Consider the following 22,159-nt stretch of genomic DNA (forward strand, 5'->3'; position numbering starts at 1 on the left):
ACTAAAACATTGTTTTGTGCGTGGCACAATCGGGCACATATAATTGTGGAGTATTTAAAATCTGCGTGGAGGTATAATATCAAAGCTGCTTTTGTGGCCCCCTCCCCCCTCACTTGTGCCTTTTCGAAAGGGTTGCGGTGAATGTGTTGACGGTGAGGGTTTTTTTTTAGACATTGGCTCATCTGCATTTTCGAACGGGGGGGGGGGGGGCGGGGAAGCTTGCCATTAGCACACACTTAACACGTGCAAGGCTGTGGGGAAAGGCCAGTTTACGTAATGAAATGTGAGCGAGAAAAACATCTCTCTCTCTCTCAATCCATTAATTGGGAACAGTCCGGTGGCCCCGAGCACTAATAACGTCGTGCACATTTTGTTTTGAAACCGCCCGTTGTCTGCCGAGGTCGCGGTGTCCATGCCAGCTGAACACGATCCCGCGCGCGAGAACGTTGCCGCTCGTGTCTCCTCGCCCACCGCCGCCGCTGCCGCCGCGAGATCTCGTCGCAGATTATTTTAACCTTTTTAGCATTTGTTCGTGCATCGCCAGAATGTGGGGGACCTGTGTGAAGCGAGTAGCCGAGTGAGAAAGGTTTCTATTTCTACAATACCACTTTCTGTAAATGCGACGGTTTGTGGATTGCGAGTATTTCCAAGGCAGTTTTCCTCCTTTTAAAATAGCCGCTGGCTTAAAATATGGACCTTTAATAAACCAGCACCTTTAAATAGGGCACACGTGTGTATGCTGTATATATTACATGTGTTTCATGGGTAGAAATTGACCGGCACACCCACAGGGTTAGCATATAGCATGCTCGGAATAAATATTAGCTTTCTAACGCAGTGTTGCTAAATAGCAACAGAGGATGTCTTGTTTAGCGGCCTGTTGATGGTCAACAAAGAAATCTGGTGTTCGTTAGCGGTGAATTCATTTTATTTGGGACTAAGTGATCGGAATGCCCCGTTAGTTAGTGAAGTCGGGTTTTGAAACGGAGAGTGTTTCCGAGAGAGCACGGGAGTGTATTTTCCGCATTGCGACTTAGCGTGCGTTTGACGTGCGGCAAAATGACGGGGGCTGCGTCTTATCCGCTTGCTGTGAGGCCCCCCCCCTCCTCCCGGCTTCTGCAAGCAGTGTTACCAACGCTTGGTGTTTACAGTTTGTGCTGTGTAGTTCCTCCGATATGTTTTTTCTTTTCTGGGAACTTCAGGAAACCGTTGGGTTCCTAAAGAAACTCTAAGCACGTGGAGAAAAACCTTGACACCGTTCTGAACAACGTTTCTGCAGTACGACCCAAAAAAAGTCACAGAACTAGTTACCTGCAAGCACTGTTGGGCTGTCTGTTGGTCGCTGGGTTTTTGTGAAGATGTAGGAAAATATCGAAACAATATTTCCCTCTTTTCTTTCGAATATTCCGAGTAACTTACCATTTTGCATAACCAGAGTTTTCCTTTAACAGCCTTTGTTTTGCTGTGATTATTACATTGCTTTCACAATAGTATTCCAATTATAACTGTAATTGGAAAGAATCCATCCGTAGCTTATGTTGGTCTAAACTCATTCTCCATGTGTTAAATGCATTTATCAGATCAATAAAAAGGACGTGTAAATTGTAGTCCTGTTTATGAGTAGGATTATGTGTTTGGAAGCGCATGTTTATCCATCGTATCAATTTTCAAAACACCGTTTTTATTAAAGTTTGGCGCTTATTCGAATAAGGAAAGTGAACTGCAAAACCCGGCGCAGTCTGACGTGATTAAAAGTGGGCAGTGTCATGAATAAAATAGAAACCCGCACGCGGGAGACCTTCATGGCTGTTGCTCAACAAAGCTAACGAAGCCGCCCCCCCCCCCCCCAGCGAGCGGCCCGCTGCCCGAGCGTTGCGCGTTTTCTGTTCCGCGTTGGGTGCGTCGCGTTGCCCAGAAATCCCCATTCCCACGGGCTGTGCGAGTTGATTTCAATTTGGCCCTCCCCGCTCTGAAGCGAGCTTCCCTGTCTGTCATGCTCCGCTCTTCGACGACTTTTCAATCCCTCCGCAAGCCATCCGCCGCTTTTCGCCGCTTTCTCTCACGCAAGCACTCACCAGCTCCTTCCTCCCCAGAGGCCGGCCCTGTAGATGTTGGCGAGCCGTCCTCGGGTGGTGTTCTGTTTCGCCGATGATTGACGTGGCCCATGGCCCGCGGGGTTGAGGAGGGAGCAGGGATGGCGGGCGCTGCTACGCCGGTCGTGCGGCCCATTGCGCCGAGGAGGGAAGAGGAAGAACGTGAAGCGGCGGCAGAAGAGTGGATTTTTCGTTGTTGTTTTATAAACGGTGCGGCTAAAAAGAGAAGTGCGTCGAGCATTGTGCGGAATGCTCGCCGGTGCGAGGCAAACTCGCTGTAGCATGCCATCATCCTGCCATTTCACGAGCGTGCTTGTACTTTACTGCCAATTCAATAGATCCAGATGTAGGACAAGCCTGCCTTAAATGCTCTTTAACAATTGTTTGGCTTTGCGCTTTACGCGCCTATTTGGCACAAGGCGAGGCTGTTCGAACTTTGGGAAATGTGAGGCACGTGCAGTTTTCGCGGCGTGTTTTTGTCGAGTAAAGTTAACGTTATTATGCAGCGAAAACACCTCTGGGTGAAAGTATGAGCCGATGTGTATCTGCAACGTTGCTGATGTGTATCTGCAGTGTTGCTGCGTATAAGTTAGGGGATTGTGATCACATTCGAGATGCAAATGGATGAGTTTCAAGCAATGCCATTGGTCAACATATCAGTTTGTTATTTCTTGCTCAGGTTTATTTGGCAGTACAGAATGTAAACACTACATATGGGATGCATAATTCAGTATTTTGGTTTAAATTACATCTTAGGAATTTCTCATTTGCATGAAAATAGAATGGATCATGAAAAATACTTTTGCGTGCAATCCTAGAATAAGTTTTCATAATCTTTTAACATTCTTATTGTGTATTCTTTCATATGTGTGTTATTGTTTTGTATTGCTGTGCATGTCGCATTAAACAGTTAATGTCATAAACCGTATTGGGATTAGATATTATGTTTTATTTTATGGTACATCCTGCTGTTACATCAACCAGAATACAAGAGTATTAATAACAAAACTACATTTTTTTATTCGTAAATTATTTGCCATTAAAAAAATGTAATGTCTTAATTCATTTTGTCAAGGCTAACATTGGTCAGAGTTTAACAACACGCATATGGCTCAGCACCTCGTACAAGTGACATTCGCAATTTTATAATCACAACGCATCAATTCAAAGATTATTTAATATTCTCGAAGCTCACGGATACATGCACCGAGCCATGTATGTAGGAGTCGATGTTTTTTCATCGTAAATGATGGTTGTATTCCTCTGTATGGAGGGATGTTGAACTTCTTTCACACCGTTCGTAGCCAACCGTGCGAGCCACAAGACGCTGCTACGTTCACCGCATTGTAAGCATCTACATCTATTATTGATACAAATCCTGATCCTCGGATAATTTATTTCGTCACTTGAGGAGAAGGGATTTTTACACCCCAAATCATATTAACACAGAGGAAAGTTTGATATCAATAGTTTTTTTTTTATTAGCACTAGATTTTTCACGTGTTTTAAGTGTTAAAACAAGAAACTTAAAGCTGAGCCGGCTTTGTGATTGAAACTAATCAATCTTCACGCTTAAAATTTTTGGCACCCAAATTATGAAGTAATTTTTTTTGCATTTTTATTGTTCTAAGTATGCGCCTTCTAGTTGTGCTTAACGCAAGCTCTCCTAATCCTTCTGGAACTTCATCTTCATCTACACAAGTCACTCATTCACTCGGCTCACGATTATCTCTGTGAATATGATATGGTGTGCGACTGGGCAGCACATTGAATGCCAAACCTGAACGTGGTATTAATCGCATTATTCTCCGGTCCATTCCAATGGACTGCTGGTTGGTGTTCAAGGGGGGAGAAGCCTTTTGTGTATAAATCAGCCGGAACTGTGCCTTTAATTGGCGTGCAGTCTGGAGTCTCCCTCCCTGGGAGTGTGGGAGAGGGAGAGAAGAGGGGATGTTCGCCCCCATGCTTTGAAACCCAATCTCACCTGGTGCCTGTATGCGTGGCACGTCGTCACGGAGAGACCCCGCCGTCACACGTGACGGCCAAGTCATTTGTCGCACCCAAGGCGACAGTCGGAACGTATCGATCGCTTTCCCTTGCACTCATCAACTCCCCCATGCACCAGTGTAGTGCATTGAACTATGTACCTGTATACATAGTCATGATGCTAGTAGTACCAAATCACAGCTTTTGTCTTATATTTTGGTTATAACTATGAAAAAATATAAATATTGATAGATCGCATATGCGCATGTACAGTGCAGCCCTTTGTCAATAAGCTGCTAGATGAAGACCTCCCTATGAGGGTTGTTTGACCATACTTTACTATGCTGATTAGTCCAGCTATCACTCGCCATTAATGTTAGGAAGTGACCAGGAATTGAACTTGTTGCTGAGTTAATAGCGCAGTGCGCCACCAGTCCACCCTAGATCACATGCAACTTACATCCGATATATAGATGATGGTAATTGACCGCCTGATGTCATTTATACTTATGTTCAAGAAGAGCTGAAAAGCTGAAATCTTTCACAAATGTAGTTGCTTTTATGGTTTTGCCTGTAGCAATCCTAAAACCAAAATTGGGTCTTCAAATAATAATGTCTGGACATTGATTGGTTTCACTGTTAAAGCATGCTCAGCATAACGTTTGAAATGGCTTTAAGTCTTGAGTCAAACATATATGATCACCATTACAGTGAAAAGAGTAATTTCCCTCCTGTGGAATGGGACGCTAAATAGGAGTGAAACACTTATTCCCATCTACTTGTGTGCCTTACAGTAGTTATCGACAAATACAACACAAGAGTAACAGCCTTGCGTTGTTGAAACAGTATAGCGAAAATAACATACAACCCTTTGCCCAGTACACTGCTGAATGAAGGCCTACCTATGCCACGTCGGTCAATGGGGGGTTGTTTGGCCATACTTCACCACTGCCCAGCGGCTTTTGGCTAGCCATCGAACAAAGACGGTCACTGCATCACGTGATTTCAGATGCGCTCCTGCGGCCGTCTGGAATGCTCTTCCCTCCGATATTAGAAACCCACTGAAGCTATGTACTTTTAAATCTTGATTGAAACCCATTTCTTTAGAACTGCTGTTTGTTTTTAGTTTGTTGACCTTCCCATGCACCACCGATTAGTACGGTCGGCTACATACGGTGCGAAAGAAGTTCATCATACATACACACTCTGCTGATGTTCGCTGAGACCGGGAGTCGCTTGGTTCATAGCGCAGTGCGCTGACCACTTCACCACCACTCCACACCTTGAGCTGTTCGCAGTATAACGCTGTGTTTGTCCTTGCACCTGACTCCTGGATACATATGGGAAGAGCGATTTCGCTGATGAAATGCACACCGCCTTAAATCAGCGAGAGCGTTTTAACAATTTAAGTGCATGCCTGTGGCAGAGCCTTTATTGTACCCAAAGTGTCGGGAAAAATGAATACGTGCGGTTTTGATTTCACAAAGCAGCCATTGCTCTCGCAGTATAATAACCGCCTTCTATTGTGGGTTTGTTTTATTGTCTAGGTTGCTAATCCTTTCATTTTATGCCAAACGAGATTACGGGAGTGCTCTGCCCAGGAAGGGAGAAATATTCTCATAGATTCGGGGGGAGGTGCTTGTTTTTAGTTTTGGAAACTACAAATTAAGAATGCCTTTCTCAGATCTGCATAAAAGGCCCCCCACCCACAACGTCAATAACAACAGTGTCAAAATGGGCCTCCACCAAACCAATTCCATGACCAGGCAATGGGTGAACATCAAAGCTATGTAAATACTTGGACGTTGACCCTTGAAGTCACCCCGAACAGAAGATGTTTACCGCTGGAGGGCTTGTTTTCTCCCAGCAGTCACGATTATGCACGTGAAGACCTTTTCCCTCCACCCACCCCGTCGTCTCCCCCCCCCCCTCCCCCTTTTTTAACGTTCTGTAGCTTATTACATTTATTAAGACCATATTGTAAAGAGTCCAATGAAATTCTCTGCCTCACACAAGTTGCATTGTTCCCATGACGGTGCTCCCCTCTCTGCACAAGCGCGGCTTAAACGAGGTTACCTTCTGGCGCATCTACAGAGATTTTTGTGGAGTCTGAATTTCGAGGCCAACGATGAGAATGTGGTGTTAACCCCTTGTCAGCGCAGCGCAGCAAGAAGTGGAATGAGGTGTGAGTATTTGTTTTTCTTGACAGCAAGTGTGTGTGACCCACAGCTAGGAATTACCTGACTGGCTGACTCCCTGCCCAGACCAGAATAACACGTCCAAAGCCAGCCCAAAAATGTATTTTCATATTTATTGAAAGGATTTTAACTTGAAATATTTTTGCAGACGAATTCTAAATAGAGTGGAATTTGTGAAGTGGATAAAATTATGTTTTGTTGCCTTTATTTTTTAAGTAAATGTACGTTGATATTTATACCTGCAGTGCTAATTCAAACAAAACTCAACATCAAGCATATTTTCGGTGTTTATTTTTTGATCATTTACACACACGCGCGCGTCCACTGGGCCGGTATTTTTTTTTCTGTGCGCGAAGAAAAATCTGACATCTGCATCCATTTTTGTGCCATTAGCAAGCAAAAACAGCAGCACGTTAGCCCCCCTAATAACTTCCTCGCGCCCTTCGCTTTAGCCGCAGGAAGAGTTTTTGGAAGCCATTTGGAGGCCTGCGCCGATCGAGGTGCCCGCCTGTGTCCCGCGCGCAGGTGACGCGCGTGCTCCGCATGTGACGGCTCTTAATCCAGCGGCAGCCTGCGCGAGCTGCTTTCTTGCGAGTCCGGTCGGCCCGGTGTTTGCCACTCCACCAGAACGCGTACGAAAAATAACCGTGAAAAATTATCGCCCGGGCCCGCGCTCGCGAGAGTGTGTCAGCGGCGGCGCCAAGCCGGGTTCTCTTAGGGGGATTTTTGTTTTGTTTTGTGTCAGTTCTTGACGTGCCGCCTTCTTGTCCCCCCCCCACCCACTGTGCCTTCGCGTTGTTTGCAGCGGGAGGAAGCTTTACGACCGCTTCGGGGATATACCCTCCGAGCAATTCCATCACAAGTTCGGCAGGATTCAGCAGCTCTCAGCAGGTACCTCGTAATCACGCTGGCGGTATCTGCCGAAGCTATCTTTCTGGCACTTTCAAACAAGACTCCGTGTCCATTTCCTTGGTGATGGCGGCCGAGTGTGTTTGGGCTCTGTGTGCGCCGCACGTTTGGCTGACGATGCTGGCTGGGTGGGTGGGGCCGTCCGTGCGGGTGTGCGGGCTCTCGCTTCGCTGCGGGTTCAGCGCTGACGCCGTGACGTCCGACTGCGAGGTTGTTGATCGTACGTTAGAGTCGTCACTCAGCGTAGCGAAGCTCTCGGTCGGTCGGCTGCCGCTGATACCAGGAGTTGTGAGGTATGGCTGGGCGGCATGGCGGGGCCGGTTCTCTCTACTTCGAGCCGGCCTGTGGCCGACTCTGAGGCCTGATCTCAGCTGCCCCCCCCCCCACAACCCCACCGATGTCGCGTGATAGCGAGCTGTGGCAACATTGAATCAGTGCCTATTTGCTTTGGGGACTTCCCAGCTGAGAAAACGTGGCCTTGAAACCCCAGTAACACTTGCAAGAGGAGCAAACTTGTGTCTCAATGTCGTCACCAAGTATACAACCTTGAATGTTACGTACTTAAATATACAGGACACAGTGATTCCTTTAAGTTTCGTGGAAAACATCTAAATTTTGCCATACTCTGAGCCCATTTGTTAACATACTGCTGTATATTGTAATATGTTTGTGTGCAATGTAACTGCTGTGCATATTAATATACTCAATTTGATAATGCTAACTTTGCTTAGGTTTTTTTCACTTGCTGATTAAAAACACTTTAACCTTGATGGCCGCTGATTAAGATGCGGTGCCATGTTTACAGTGTGGTCCTGGTGATGGCCTTATCGTGGGAGTCACGAGCCAAAATAGATACGGGGGGCGACAGCGCGCGTACAAGACGCGTTACGTAAAGAGGGCATGTGATAAGTTGCGAGCCGTGGTAAAATTATAAATTCGGGACATTCGCCGATGCCAATGTAAATTTGGTTACGCTCGTGGTAGATGCACTCGCGCATGCACAATACTGTAGGCGGTGTACGTGTCCCCAGTGAGCCCTTCTCGGGGCATAACGTGTCCGCGTTTCCCCAACGTTGTGGCTTGCTCACTTGGCTTCGCGGCTAAAGGATGAAGCAGAATATGTTCGCGCTGAACGTAACATTTTTTAAGGGAAGATAAAATAGGTGATGGAAAAAAGGTATAAATCCTGATATTTTGACCGACTTTGGTTTTCTTCAAGGAAGGCCATTTGGCAAAACATACTGAGGTACTTCTTTACAATTGATTATAAGTACCCTGTTATTATTTTTAATAACCTTTTTATTGTATGTATAATATAGCATTTTGATGCGTGATTTTTTATATTATACAGTATCTTTATCAATCTTCCTCAGGTCGTGTATAGGTGAAAATCAACATGGTTGGCGTTTATTGGTTTGAGAAGGGAATTAGAATGAGTTATTTCTCAGTCTTGCTCTATTTGATCAGATAAAATCACTGCAAGTGTTCTGTCCAGATTATAGTGGATTAAGTTCAGTCCAGATTATAGTGGAAGGTGTTTCAAATTAAACCATACATTAAATTACAGAATGTGGATTCCCCTAGAGCATCATGTCCATCAAGTCTCTGTTTCCTGCCTCTCCTTCCTGTGATGCACACAATACACGAAACGTGGACGACATTACATTCAGCAAAAATTGAATCGGAAATGGTTGGTGGCGGTAGTGATTAGCGCACTGCACTCTAAACCCCATCATATTCTGAGTTAGATTTTTTGGCCACAGCCAACATCAGTAGCGAGTGATATCTCAAACTATTTTTCAAATTTCAAACACTCAGCATGATAGGCGTAATGATCCCCGCCCGCCCACCTGCCTGCCTCCCCCCCCAATTAATTTAATGAATTGTCATAGTTCAAGGTCACAGTTTGATAAATAATTTATAATGTTTTTGCCAGTGGAATGAATGTAGTGGTCACGAATGTATGCAAGGATCACGTGAACTCATTGTATACAACATGGAATGGGTTTATTGCATCGGAAAACTGATCGTAACACACGTGATTCGATGCATGTAACTTGACATTAAGCAATTATTCCCTGATGCGTCAATTACATCTCGTAAGCGTGGGTGAGTAATTCATTCTTGATGGCTTTTAGCTCAATTATCAGGTGCAAATAAATGGTGGCATTGCTGTTTAATTACAGATCATTCATAAAGTTGTTTTTAGAAAGCAGCCATGATTGAGACCTGGGGTCGATTGCAGTTGCTTGACGGGTAATTAATTGCATCACAATGAATTTGTAATTGCAGCTAACAGCGCTGCTGTAGACCCCCAGGGTCTGCCGCTATTGCCTCTTAACATCTTCTATCGCCCAGAAAAACACATAATTCGAGACCTAAACATCGTACCTCCTGGCTGGGACAATCCTTCTAAGATACTGTTGGTGTAACCAACCGCATGAGAACATCAACAGGCCGATGTATATCCCCTTCACAAATGGAACGTTAAAGACAAACCACAGTGCGACTGTGGCCATACAACTAAATCCATCAACCATGTAGTAAACCACTAGCTCTATGATCTTTGTATAGAGGAGGAAAAGGCAAAACTGCACACCCTCTCGCGATTAGCAGACATTGACATTGTCATTGACCTGAACATATTGCCATCACGCAAAAATAAAATTTACGTATGTTTAACTTTTTTTGCGCACCGTACGTAGCCAAGCGTGCTAATCGGAGGTGCAGGGGAAGTACAACAAACTAAACGCACAAACGGGAACGTCTTCGCCAACGTGCATGTCGCGCATCGCCAACTCGTCCCCGCCGTGTGTGCCGCCCCGCAACTGCAGGAGTACTCGTCATACGCCGGCTTCCCGCAGGGGCAGTACGCCGTCGGGCAGTACTACCCGAGCGCCGCCTACGGAACCTACATGGCCAACAGCAGCAGCAGCCCGTCCACCCCGCCCGCCACGGCTGCCACCTACACCCTTCAGGAGCCGGCGCCTATCACTACCAGCCAGGCCGGTACGACATCGCCACCCGCCCCCGCACTGCCCCTCCGCCCCCCCTGATTGAACATACTTCACCGTGCTGGTCAGTTCAGGTTGGCGCAGAGGAAGACCCAAGACCGGTTCGCGCCTCGCTCGCCACTGACGTTATCCGTGGGCGGGTAACCCTCGTTTATCGCTCCTCTTATCGCTCCTCTCCCCTGACCCGCCGCCCTTATAGCCTGAAGGCAAAACCGCGTCCCTCCTTTTCGACTGCGAGGTGGCCGAGGAATTCCAGTGCATGCCGTGACGGGTTGTCTCCGGGCACTTCCGGCTTTCTCCCTGGGTGGAGACTAAAAAAAAAATGAATTCGTGGAACTGGCCACACATCCCCAGTGCACAGTACCCTCCTGAAGAAGCGTAGTTAATGAGGCACTCTGGGACAAACACAGAGCATTAATATCATAATTATAATAAAGTGCACATCTTGCTGCAGCTTTAAGTGTATACGGTGCTTGCCTGTGGAACAGCCTGCCAGGGGATCCTGAGGGCTTCAGAATCATTAAACACTTTTAAAACAAATCTAAAAACTAACTATTTGAAACTTGCTTTTAATTAGGATTGTATTCATGTGTTATTTTTATTATGTCTTTGCTAGAAATTTGTTACAACGTGATTTTATTTTGCCTACAATTTCACTTTGACTGTTTCATGCCTGTAAAGCACAACGTATTGCATTTGCACCCAATAGTGCTATAGAAATAAAGTTTGATCGATTGATTGGGGTCTGGCGAGAGGCGGTGGTTGCATCTAGACCAGGCGGTCGGCAACCTTTGACTCTAGAGCCGCATGCGGCTCTTTAAGCGCTGCCTCGTGACGTCATTTATTAAGGACCACCGTCTCTCGTGTTCACGTGCAGCATTGCTTGTATTGTTATTTTTGTAGCCGACCCCTATTCGGGACGCTTTTCGAATCCCAATTGTGGTTGGGCCGCGTTGCGCGCTCCCCCACCCCCGCCGCCCGCCGAGTCAGTGCTGCCGTATGCACGCCCTGTCCTCGCCTTGTCTTGAATAGAGAGGGGTTTGCCAACTGCGCAGTCGCTATACACAACGTGTCCTGACGAACAATAGCAGCAAAGATAAATATATACAGCTCCGCTCTATTAATAACTGGCCGAGCGAAGGGCTGTCAAATCGTCCAGGCTCACTGGAGACTCGCAATTTGAGATGAACAGATTTGAACGAGTTGGGGCAGGATGGCATAAGTGAAGAAGGGTTACAGGAATTGTATATAAGCAGAGAGAAGCCAGTAAAACTGATAATTAAATATGTCGGGTGATGATGCGACCAGTGCTGTTATAGGTACGTGTGTGTGACCATCGTTTATATGCTGCAGTGACTTCGGCACTGAGGTAACAAAAAAGTGAGATGAGTGCTTGAAATGGCAGAGATATATGTTGAGAAATGAGGTGGAATGTGAAACAATCGGCACCTTGGCAGCGGTTACGGATAGTGTTGAGTAGGTAAGGGAGACGAGACTTGGACAGTTTGGGATTGCGTTGAGAAGAGGCAAAAGAAGATGCAGTTAGTAGAAAGGCATTGGAGATACTGTCGGTGCAGGGCAGATGGCAGCAGAGGGAGATCAAGGGTGAGATGGGAGGATGCGGGGGAGCGAGGTATGAGGGGGGGGGGACGGTGGACAGCAGCGACGAAGAGAAGAAGAGCAGAATAGAAGCTCATCGAGAGAGACAATCGGAGCAGCTGACCCCGCATATTAATGGGACTTCTGGCTGAGAAGAAGCGGAATAATGAGGAGCGCACGCTCGTCATGAGGGGGTGGTGCCTGTGTTGTGTCCGCCGTGCAGCACATGCGATTTGTGTTCTAGTCTCGCGGGAAGCGAGCCCTATTTTAGAACGTTTCTTTACTCGCCGTCATTCTGCTTAAGCTTCATGTAATGCCTGTTGACCGTGCGTTTAAAGTTCGGTCGCCACACGATAACTATGAATTCCTGTTGCACATTTACAATGAGCGTTTCAAATTGACAAGAAATCAGGCAAGGTTCTGTGAAACGCGGAACAGGTGTTAATCCTACAGGGGACCGTCATTTGTCAGGTTCAAGTGCGACCTTCAGTCTTTGACCTTGTATTCCTTGTGAACATTTAGTCCGGTTTGGCTGGTGTGTCGGGCCACAATTACCAGTTTATTTGATTGCGGAGGAGTCGGGCGCTGGGCTGTGTGGTACAATTTACACGGACCTCTGTGTGGCAGGGTGCGCACTGATGTTAAGCCAAGCTAAATTTAAATTATTGGAACTTCTGCCTCCACTGATATCATTTGCAGAGTTTCCAGACTGATTCATACTAATTTAATGTTTTGTTTCTCTATCGCCGTGCTTTTCTGACCCTGCATAATATTGTTACTGGCTTTCTCGTTTATAACTCGTATCTTTCTTTAAAAAAAGATATGTTTAGTCTCATCAAACTCTCATTTTGTATTCAAATTAAGTGTTGGTGATGGTGTAGCCAAGTATTCATCATTCACATATCTTATCGTTCCAATGCCTATTAATGGTTGCTCTGACCATTGGCGTTACAGACTGATTCGAGAGAGGGTCACAAGGCACGTTTCTGTGCCTGTGTGCGGATATTTAAAGTTCCACAACATTCTCCACAAGATTAAGAAGTTTTGAGCCTTTCATTATCGTTATCGTACATTCAGCAGTGTAGCATGAGGGTTTCACATAGCCGTCATCACCACTGCTATCATCATCGCTCATCATAAGATGGATTATCAGCCTCCTGAGGGAAAGAGTGATCTGAGTACAACAAACCTCGCCCCGACTAAAAAATTTTGGTCAATTGATATTTTCACGAATGTTGAAAACTATTTGTTAATTTTATTTTCCAGAATCCATCATCGTAATAACGCTTGTAGTCTGCTTCGCAGTTATCTTAAATCTGACAAGATCTTACCCTAATGGTTGCAAAGTGACGGCTCCTGACCCGTTTAACGCAACGGCCACCCGCTTTAGAGTTCTGCCCCGCTCTCCTGCCTCAGTAAAAAAAAAAGCGCGCACAGCACAGCAACACCGCCATGCCATCGCCGCTCGTGTTACTGAAGGTTGCGGTGCCAGGCTAGGTAGACACGCGCCCGCAAATGAATGTGGAACCTTCCTTTAAGTGAGCACTGTTAATTTTCTTGCAACAATATGTTTTATTGACTTGTAAAAGCTGCCAAGCCTTCCATTGCCACTGCTCGCTTCCTGATACTGCAATAGAATGAAGTGGAAATGAGCGGCATCGACCATTTCCATGCCAAGTCTTTTTCCTCAGGCGCTAGCTAGTAATGAGGCTGTGCTCATGACCTCTGTTTTAGTCTCTGCAGTCCTTCAACCTTTACGTAACCAGCAGGCCCGTGTGTGTCCTGTTTATCAGGACATCTGTCTGGAAGCTGCCCAAATCACGAGAAGCACGCATCAAATTGGAAGCCACTGCTCTTTACCAATGTGGTATCCCCCAGCCTGTGTCCATGGGGGAATTAAATTGTCGTCTTCTCATTTTGGAGCATATTTATGTTTTGCAGGGGTAATAGGCTTTGTCAGCCAGGTACCAGATTGAATATTGAATGCTTCCTGGTTCACAGTGTTTCACTGAAAATGTATGGTCATCATCATCACCGGTCATGATCTGTCCACTGCTGAATGAAGGCCTTCCAAACCATGTTAGCTAGGGGCGTTTGTTTGGCTATTTTTCACCATGTGGTCCGTTAAGTTGGTAAGGGGGGCGTGGTGGCCAAGGCTGGTTGAGATTCCACTTGCCACTGATTTTAGCCATGGCCAAGAATGGAACTCGGGTCACCGTGATTATAGCGCATCGCTCAAAAAGCGGCTACACACTGCTGCTCCATCCCATCCTTTATTGTACTATATCGGGAAAAAAGTTTTGCTGGCTGGCACGCAGGTGACGTCGCCTCTCACACCTGCGCGGTGACGTCACCCGCATGCCGCATCGTTGTGAGCCGAGTTCGTGCCCCGCGCCGACCTTGCGCCCCCTCCCCAACGCCCACCCTCCACGCAGAATGTTGTATCCTGCACAAATGCGCGGCCAGTGCTTAGTTATTTATAAGCATCACTTATGACAAAAAAAAACCGGCACCATCCAAACTGCGCTCAATGTCCCCCCCCCAAGCCCCCCCGAACGCCGCGACAACTGCACCTCCGATTTGCACGGTTGGCTTTGTGCGGTGCGAAAGAAGTTCACCGTTTGTACAAACGCCATGCATACAAGCGTGAGTTATCCGAGGCTGCCTCGTGTGTCTCCCTTCCACCTGCCCCGGCAGCGGAGTACGGCACCCTGCAGAGCCCCACGACACCCGGGAAGGAGTCTGAGGAGAGGACGCGCCGCGCTTCCGGTGGAAAATCCAGGGGTCGCGGGAGAAGGAATAACCCCTCTCCACCTCCCGATGGAGACTTGGAGGTCAGTCTGCCTTTATCATCATAATCAGTCATGTTCAATCCACCGCTGGATGATGGCTTCCCCAAGCCATCGACATCACTCAACAATCCCTCCCCCCAGCACCCTGCACAATAGTTGAATCAACGCATCACCACATGCTCACTGCCAACCTATTAATTTACTTATCTCCATGCCTGGCTGCCTGCATACCTACTGCCGTACACGATCACATACTTACCTAATCGTATGCTTACCTATTTTACTTGTCCAACTACCTGATTGCATACCAGTCTTCTAATGTGCCTTCGATTGTATTTTCTATGTACTTGTGTTTATGCCAATCTACAAATGCTTTTTGTACGTGGTATTTATCTATTTACCAGTGGCCACCTTCCTGCCTTGCTATTTCGTCCTACCTTAGCGACCACAGCTAGATGTGTACAGTACCACCACAGTCATCTCTCCACCTGCCTACACACCAACAAACATGCCCCCATCGGTACATTCATGCATGCATGCATACTTACCTGCCTATACCTGCCTTATCTGTGTGTTCATCCATCCGTTCATCCATTCATCCGTCCACTCAACACTGCACCCATGTAGCTAAACATACGTGTATGCCTGCATGCATACACATGGAAGGATATAACTTAAAAGACTGAAATTGGTTCGCCCTAATTAGCCCATTTACATTAATCACTTCACCAAAGGTGTTGAGCCGCACTGCTTCAACGCCCGTCGTTTGAATGTAAACGTCGCCGTTGTGCCAAAATAAATGTGCTATCATCAAAGGTGATGGTATAAAGGGACCTTCAAAGGGAGGCGCAGGGATCCGAGATAGAAGGCGCAATCGACGAAAATAAAATCAATTAGTGGCACATTACAACAAAGCGAACGCACACCCCGTGTTACAGATGCGTTGGTGGCAGTGTTTTTCATCGGGCGCTGATTTACAAGCAGCGTGCGCCTCTCTCACTCGTTCCTACGTGGCGGCGGTGGGGGGGGGTCACGTGGGCATGACCATCGCTGTGCATGGAATTCTGCCAAGTGGGGCTTCTGTCTTGTTTGTTGGTCTGAACTTGAATTGCAATTTTGTTTATGAAATATCTCGCTTTGCTGAGATGATGGCCGGGGTTGGCTCAAAGGTCCGTACGGCCGAGAGGGCACCACTGAGATCCTGGGTTCAAATCTGGGTTGCAGCCGCCCATGATTAAACTGGGCTTTCAAGTTTCACGAGTTGATTGTCTCAACCCCGGTCCCCCAGTGGCTACATAATCAAACTGTTGTTAGACTATATTTGGCTTCACATTAAATTTGATCAAATTGCAGTGGAATGTCAGTTTATTGAGGGTGCTATGATGTAAAGGGCGAAAATGCCACTTGAAATGTATTAAGTGCTGTCAACAATCTCTTCTTCAGATGTTTTCTAACAGATAGAGCACACTGCTCTGTAATACTTATGAAGTAATTATTTGTTTCGTGGTCTGATACAGAAAGTAAAATATCAAATACATTGGAAAATAACTGAAAAATCTGCTTTGCTAGTCACCCACACACGTTTGTCATCATCATTATCATATAACTACGGGAGTTTACTGAGTTGCCACTCTAATTGGAATGAAACTGAACACAATTATCATGCTTTTTTATTTCATTCACCATGATTGGTTTCGAATCCACCACATAACTTGCAGTACATGGTACACGAGCATGGTTGAGCACATTCCGTTCTAGCAGGTCTGTTTATTTCTTGTTCACTGACGAGTTGTAAAAACAAAAGTTGACAAACAGCTGACCATTGACATATTTCCAGTGAAGATTGTATCTTACAAAATGTTATTTTGCGCTTGTTTTTCAGAGGGTTTTCATTTGGGACTTGGATGAAACGATTATCATCTTCCACTCACTCTTGACGGGCTCGTACGCCACAAGATACGGCAAGGTACGTGCCTTGCATTTCACGGTGTTGCACGGCGATTTTGGATAAATGTACGACGTGCAGCGGTGATGTATGTATGTTGAACTTCTTTCGCACCGTACATAGCCAACCATGCTAATTGGAGGTGCGGGGGAAGGACAACAAACTAAACACAAAAAGCAGTTCTAAAGAAGTTAGTTTTCAATATAAACCTAAAAGTGTGCAAAGCCCCAGTGGCTTTCTAATGTCAGAAGGAAGAGCGTTCCAGACGGCCGCAGAAGCGCATCTGAAAGCTCACAAGCCGCTGCGAATGTCGTTCGCTTACACATCTATATACTGCACACGCAAGATGAACCACTGATTCACCAAGTCTGTTCAAGGTCATTTTAACTTTGCACGTATGATGTCACAGCCAACATCGATTCATAGGGTAAACTTTTTGTTTTCCTCGAATGATCTACCTGAGATTTGGTGGTGGAAAGTGGGTTTAGTCTGGGAACGTGTTCTCGGTGCACTCTAGATCATGCACACATACATGTGGACAACGTGTGCATGTGGCATGTGTAACATGTGGCACGTGTGCATGTGGACATGTGCAGCCGACTTCATCAATCCACTGCTAGACCAGGACCTCCTGCCTGTGGCCTACAGGCTCCCGAGGCTTTTTTAACACTGCTCAGGTGCGCATCGGTGAAGGTGGGAGGAGCCTATAATGCCAATGGAAATTCGCTGCTCTGCCCATTTACTGCATCAACCACCTACTACACATTGAATGCATGGTGGTGCTCACCCATAATACAAGTGGACTATCCAGGTTCAACACTGCTTAGCATTCTGAGGTCCAACGGGATGGGGCACATTTCTGGTAAATTGTCATAGGTTCACCTCTTTATCGGGCTCTCTTTTTAAACTCCAGTCCTCGCAGCCCACCATGGTCCATCTTGTACAAATTAAATATTGACACGCTGCACGCACGTCGTTATTACTCAACAATAGACCCACCGGACGTACACGACTCTGCTCCAATATCACATCGACGTCTTTGTGTGTACGTGTGGTGGACGTGTGTTGGTTAGCGTTCGACACTGAACCCGGCAACACGAGTTCGATTCCTGCTCCCGACCAATAAAAAACAACGAAGATTTGAACAAGTCCTGTGCCCCTCCCCCTTGGTGGACTTCAGCCTAAATAAGTACCTGGTGTAGCCGAGCATGGGGGCGGATCTTTGTCTCTTCTATTGTCCCACGTGACTTAGAGAGCACTGGTTCAAATTAATCAATGTATGTCTACATTGCATAGAATGTCTATCACAAATCGTCAGACACGTACGCTTGTAAATGTGTAATTTATATGTGAACGGAGGTAAAACGGTATAAAACTAAAACTAGTTCAACATAATACAACAAAAAATACTAGGCAAGGCCCACTGAGCTATATGGCTCTTTTTCAGAAGCTTCCTGGCCACAAATGATAGCTCAACGAAGTGGCTTATCACGTGAAAATTTATAGCAATCAAATACTATAAAAGCATGTTTCTAAACGTAGAGGGAAAAACCGGAAAACCCGGAGAAAAATCCGCGGGACCACGGGGAGAACATGCAAACTCCATATACACAGGCGTCAGGGGCTGGATCGAACCCACGGCCTCCTGCATATACGGCGAGGGAGTTAATATCTCGCCACCGTGGTGGGTCTACTGGAGTTTGAGAGATCCTGCTGTCGATGTCTGGGGGTGGGGGGAGGGCAACACACCCTTACCTTGCTTCGTATGAAAGTGGATGCTGTTTCCCAGTTGCTAAGAGAAACATTCCAATTGCCCCGTCATCGGAGACTGTCTCTGGCAAGTCAGCGGCTGTTTGACAGCTGACCAGCTGCTGGCAACACCAGCTATGCTGTACAGCATTCCTTCGTGGCACAGGATTCAAAAACATGCCGTCCATAAAATAGTATTGCCAGGCCGCACATTTGCAAAATTGCTTGGAAGGTGAATATTGTAGGCTAAATATTTTAAAATGACATTTCTCCGGGGCGGGCTCTTTTGGCCTTGTTGAGGGTACATCGGCACTCGGTACCAGTGGAGCAAATGTAAATTATGATGGACTTACGACTGCAGCTTTTTTGTGCTGGTGTTCAAATGGTAATTTCACACAGGGGTGCGATAGTAAAGCTACAGTTTTATTCTACATTATTTTAATACAGTACTTGTATATTTCTGATTTTCTACTTGGTTCACACAAAGTATAAATGTAAGTGACTGAATTACTATATAAATGCCTGTATATAGGTAGCCATTGATTTAATGTGGCTGGAAATTATTGCTAGTGTTGGTTAAAATATACATGGCTTTATTTCCACTGTTTGGGCTGTTTCTTATTGTGAACAAATCCATCTCAAACAAATCCGTACCCGTTTTGTCAATAGAATAGGTGTTAAGACGTTTAAACACCAAATAGAAACCTATTGCAAGGCAACAAATCTGCATTAACCACAGGGCACGTTTGTTTGCACGTTTTGCCGCAAGGACGTGTGGTTAATGCAGACTTGCTGCCTTGCAATAGGTTTCTATTTGGTGTTTAAACATCTTAACATCTGTCTTATTGTCAGAAAGGGTCAAGCTTATTCTTATTTTTTCATCATTTTGATACTGGCAAAAAGGCCTCATAGATATCTTACTGGACAGTTTGTCTTTAATTTGCTTAGTCCTTGAAGAATCACTTAAACCTTTAAACTTATTTCAATAACGAGTACTACTTATACAGCATGCAAGCATTTCCACATGCAGTAAATTGAATTAACAACATTGACATTTGCATAATTATTCTGATAGTATGGAAATTCCAAACTGTAGAATTCCAAGGCGATAAGTTAAAATGTCGGCTTGGGTTTCGTCACAAGCGTCGCCCGGCCGAGCAAAGCGCGCGAGATCTCCGTTTAAATATTTGCCTTGGCCCACTCTTCCAATTTTAAACAGAAAGAAAATCATAAAGGGTCAACGCTGCTCTGTTGTTAGATGGGAGCCATGGTATTATTATGTTTTAATAAGACATTTTGGAATTCGAAATTAAAATGAAACTCAGGATTTAGGAGCAGATAACTGTGATGGGTTTGTGCCGTTGGATCAGCAAATAAGCTGTGGGTAATGGGTGGTGGTGGTGTGGGGCCGTAGAGGGAGAGCCTCGGTTGAGATTAGCACAGGGAGCACAGGCAGCTGCTCCAATCATTCCGTTAGAAAGGGCCTTGTCTAATGAAGAGGCCTGGCATCAGAGATGGGGGGGGAAAAAAAAGGCGTTATCAATCATCCAGCTCTGATTTGTCCAGATCCAGTCCAGCTGTTTATGTCAGCAGTTCTTGTTCCTTCAATACATTTTTAATTAGCAGAGCGGCAGAAATGTATTCCGGGAGATTGCATAAGTTTATCCAGCCCTCCCTCCCTCCCCTCTCTGCCAGTCTGGACTGCACCTCCTGTTCCTATCACCCCCCCCCCCTCTCTGCCCTCCCCCCACTTGCTACCCCTACCCAGGCCTCATGCCTGGCTCGCTGCACCCCCCACCCACCCACCATGCCCCACCTCCCTCCCTCGCCATGCCCACTCCCTCCCATTCCCCTGCCGCCAGCAACCTCCTGACAAGCCAAAGCAGAAGCCAGTTGAGCAGCTATGCACTCGCGCGCGCCGAGTCTCTCTGGGTTGTCTAGTTTTTACCACTTTGAGTGGCGTTTTTGTTGCAGCGCGGTCAGTATGGTCCTAATTATCGATTCGGCGTATCGTCTGTTATTCCGAGATCAAGCCGACAGGAGCCTGTAGCTCGCCACAGACTTTGGAGGATTGAGGCTCTGCGTGTCGGCTAGCAGACGCACGCTCACTCCGCGATGAAGCGCACCAGATGCTCTCGAGTGCGGCTTTTCACGCGTTTTGTGACAGTGATCGTGGTTTATTGTTATTGCATGTCCTCTGACGTTATCTCCGACCCCAAGCATTGCTTTGGTTATGGAACAAAAGACGCCCATTGTTGGAAGCTGAATTGAGGCATTTGGAATTTATTGGTGGGTTGGAAATATCCCAAAAATGTCAAACCAGGGCATCAGTATCGTGTTTGACAGTCGACTGCTCTGGTTAATCAAGTCGGCATGTTGTCACTTGCACACACAAACAGTAACATTCTGTGCCTTTATGGGCTTTGTACACATGTTTATATATATATGTGTGTGTGCACAGTGTTGTTTCAGTTTGAGCTTATAAAACGAAATGTTTTGGGTATTTTTTTAAGTAGTTCCCTTTTAATGCTTTTTTTAACTCAGAACTACACACTTTAAGTGGAATGTGTATTTCTTAGTTTTAATCTTTTGTGTCATCGAATGAGAAGTCCCGTATTTACATTCGGTTTGCTTTATTTCATGGGGTTTTTTTTATTTTCCTGGGGCGTCATTTTTACACCAGAGCCCCCCCCCACCTCCCAGCCCACCTGTAACACCAACACGCCATCGTCAATCTTCGGGCCTCGCGGACAACGTTCATTTCGTTGCCTATTTGCTGGCATCTGCACAACTCTGAACACTATAAATAGGGGTGCCCTGGTGCGATGGTATGGAATTTTATTTTTCCGCCACGGTAAATTGGCGACTGAGGCAATAAAGCTGACGGTCGGCGTCAGCTGCTGCGGCCTGGGGAACGGCCGCCCGATGACAGAACGCGGGCCGGGGAGGGTGCCGACGGGCGTGCGCAGGTGCATGCCTCGACCCGGCTTCGGCGGCTTAGTGTGGCCGCCCCGGCCTTAAGCCTCGCGCCGTGTGTGCTCGTGGACAGGCTAAGGCGCTCGTGCGTGCTCGTGCTTGCGTGGACGTATAGGGGAGTGATTCTGTGATGGTTGGCGAGAGGGCACTTGCGCCGTGATTCTACTCGAGGCCGCGGTGCCGCTGTCTTGTCTGCCTCGTGTCATCCTCGTAACGGAGGTCCGATCTCCATGGTGGATGCTTTCCACTTCTAAGCATTCTCTCGCGAGGATTTTCACGCGAGGTTGACTGGCTCGGCATCCCAAAGCACCTCCAACTGCTCACATAGTCCCACCAAACTGATGCATTTCCTTTTCCTCTTCACATTCCCATCAACCTTCCCTGCAGAATCATCTTCATGGTATCTCCAGCTGAACCTCTTGCGATACAACGCACATTAGCCACCTTCCTTCTCATCACACTTCTCAATGATTCCTTCTTGTATCCATTCTCTCTCAGAACATCTAGTGGTGCACTGCGCCAGTTGTAATCGGTGTCAGATGCTGGTCTGGATCGTCCCTCATGCTAGAATGAGTAACCGGTGCTGGTTAAGTGTTATAAACTTCTGTAGTCGAGATACAAAGGTTGGCTGTGCATTACATGTGCTAGCTATACCACTCAGTGGTGTGCAGTGCTAGACCTGATAGGCACGTGCTTATTTTCGACAGCAGTTTATTCGTCTAAACCTGAGATGTTGAATGCAATCAATAAACAGGCACATGTTTGGCTTAATGAGTGAAGCACTGAAGCTAAGTACAAATCAATGTTTTGATCGTCTTGTAAATTTTGATATCCTGGTAAAATATTGTATAAGCATATTGCATAATAGATGCCAAACCGTATAGGCTGTGATTTTGCA

The 22,159-nt window shown here is 46.4% G+C and overlaps 1 protein-coding gene across 18 annotated transcripts in view; it reads left to right on the forward strand.

Moving 5' to 3' along the window:
- The window catches only part of LOC144935803 (protein phosphatase EYA1-like), a 146,427-nt gene that overhangs the window by 95,605 nt on the left and 28,663 nt on the right, over positions 1-22,159 (forward strand). For all 18 annotated transcript variants that reach the window (XM_078862562.1, XM_078862565.1, XM_078862571.1 and 15 more), the window contains 4 exons: positions 7,083-7,168; positions 10,021-10,195; positions 14,497-14,633; positions 16,474-16,557. In XM_078862562.1, the coding sequence (XP_078718688.1) occupies positions 7,083-7,168; positions 10,021-10,195; positions 14,497-14,633; positions 16,474-16,557 (482 nt within the window). The remainder of the gene's footprint in view (positions 1-7,082; positions 7,169-10,020; positions 10,196-14,496; positions 14,634-16,473; positions 16,558-22,159) is intronic.

Source organism: Lampetra fluviatilis, chromosome 14 (genome assembly GCF_964198595.1).
Source record: "Lampetra fluviatilis chromosome 14, kcLamFluv1.1, whole genome shotgun sequence".
Lineage (NCBI taxonomy): Eukaryota > Metazoa > Chordata > Hyperoartia > Petromyzontiformes > Petromyzontidae > Lampetra > Lampetra fluviatilis.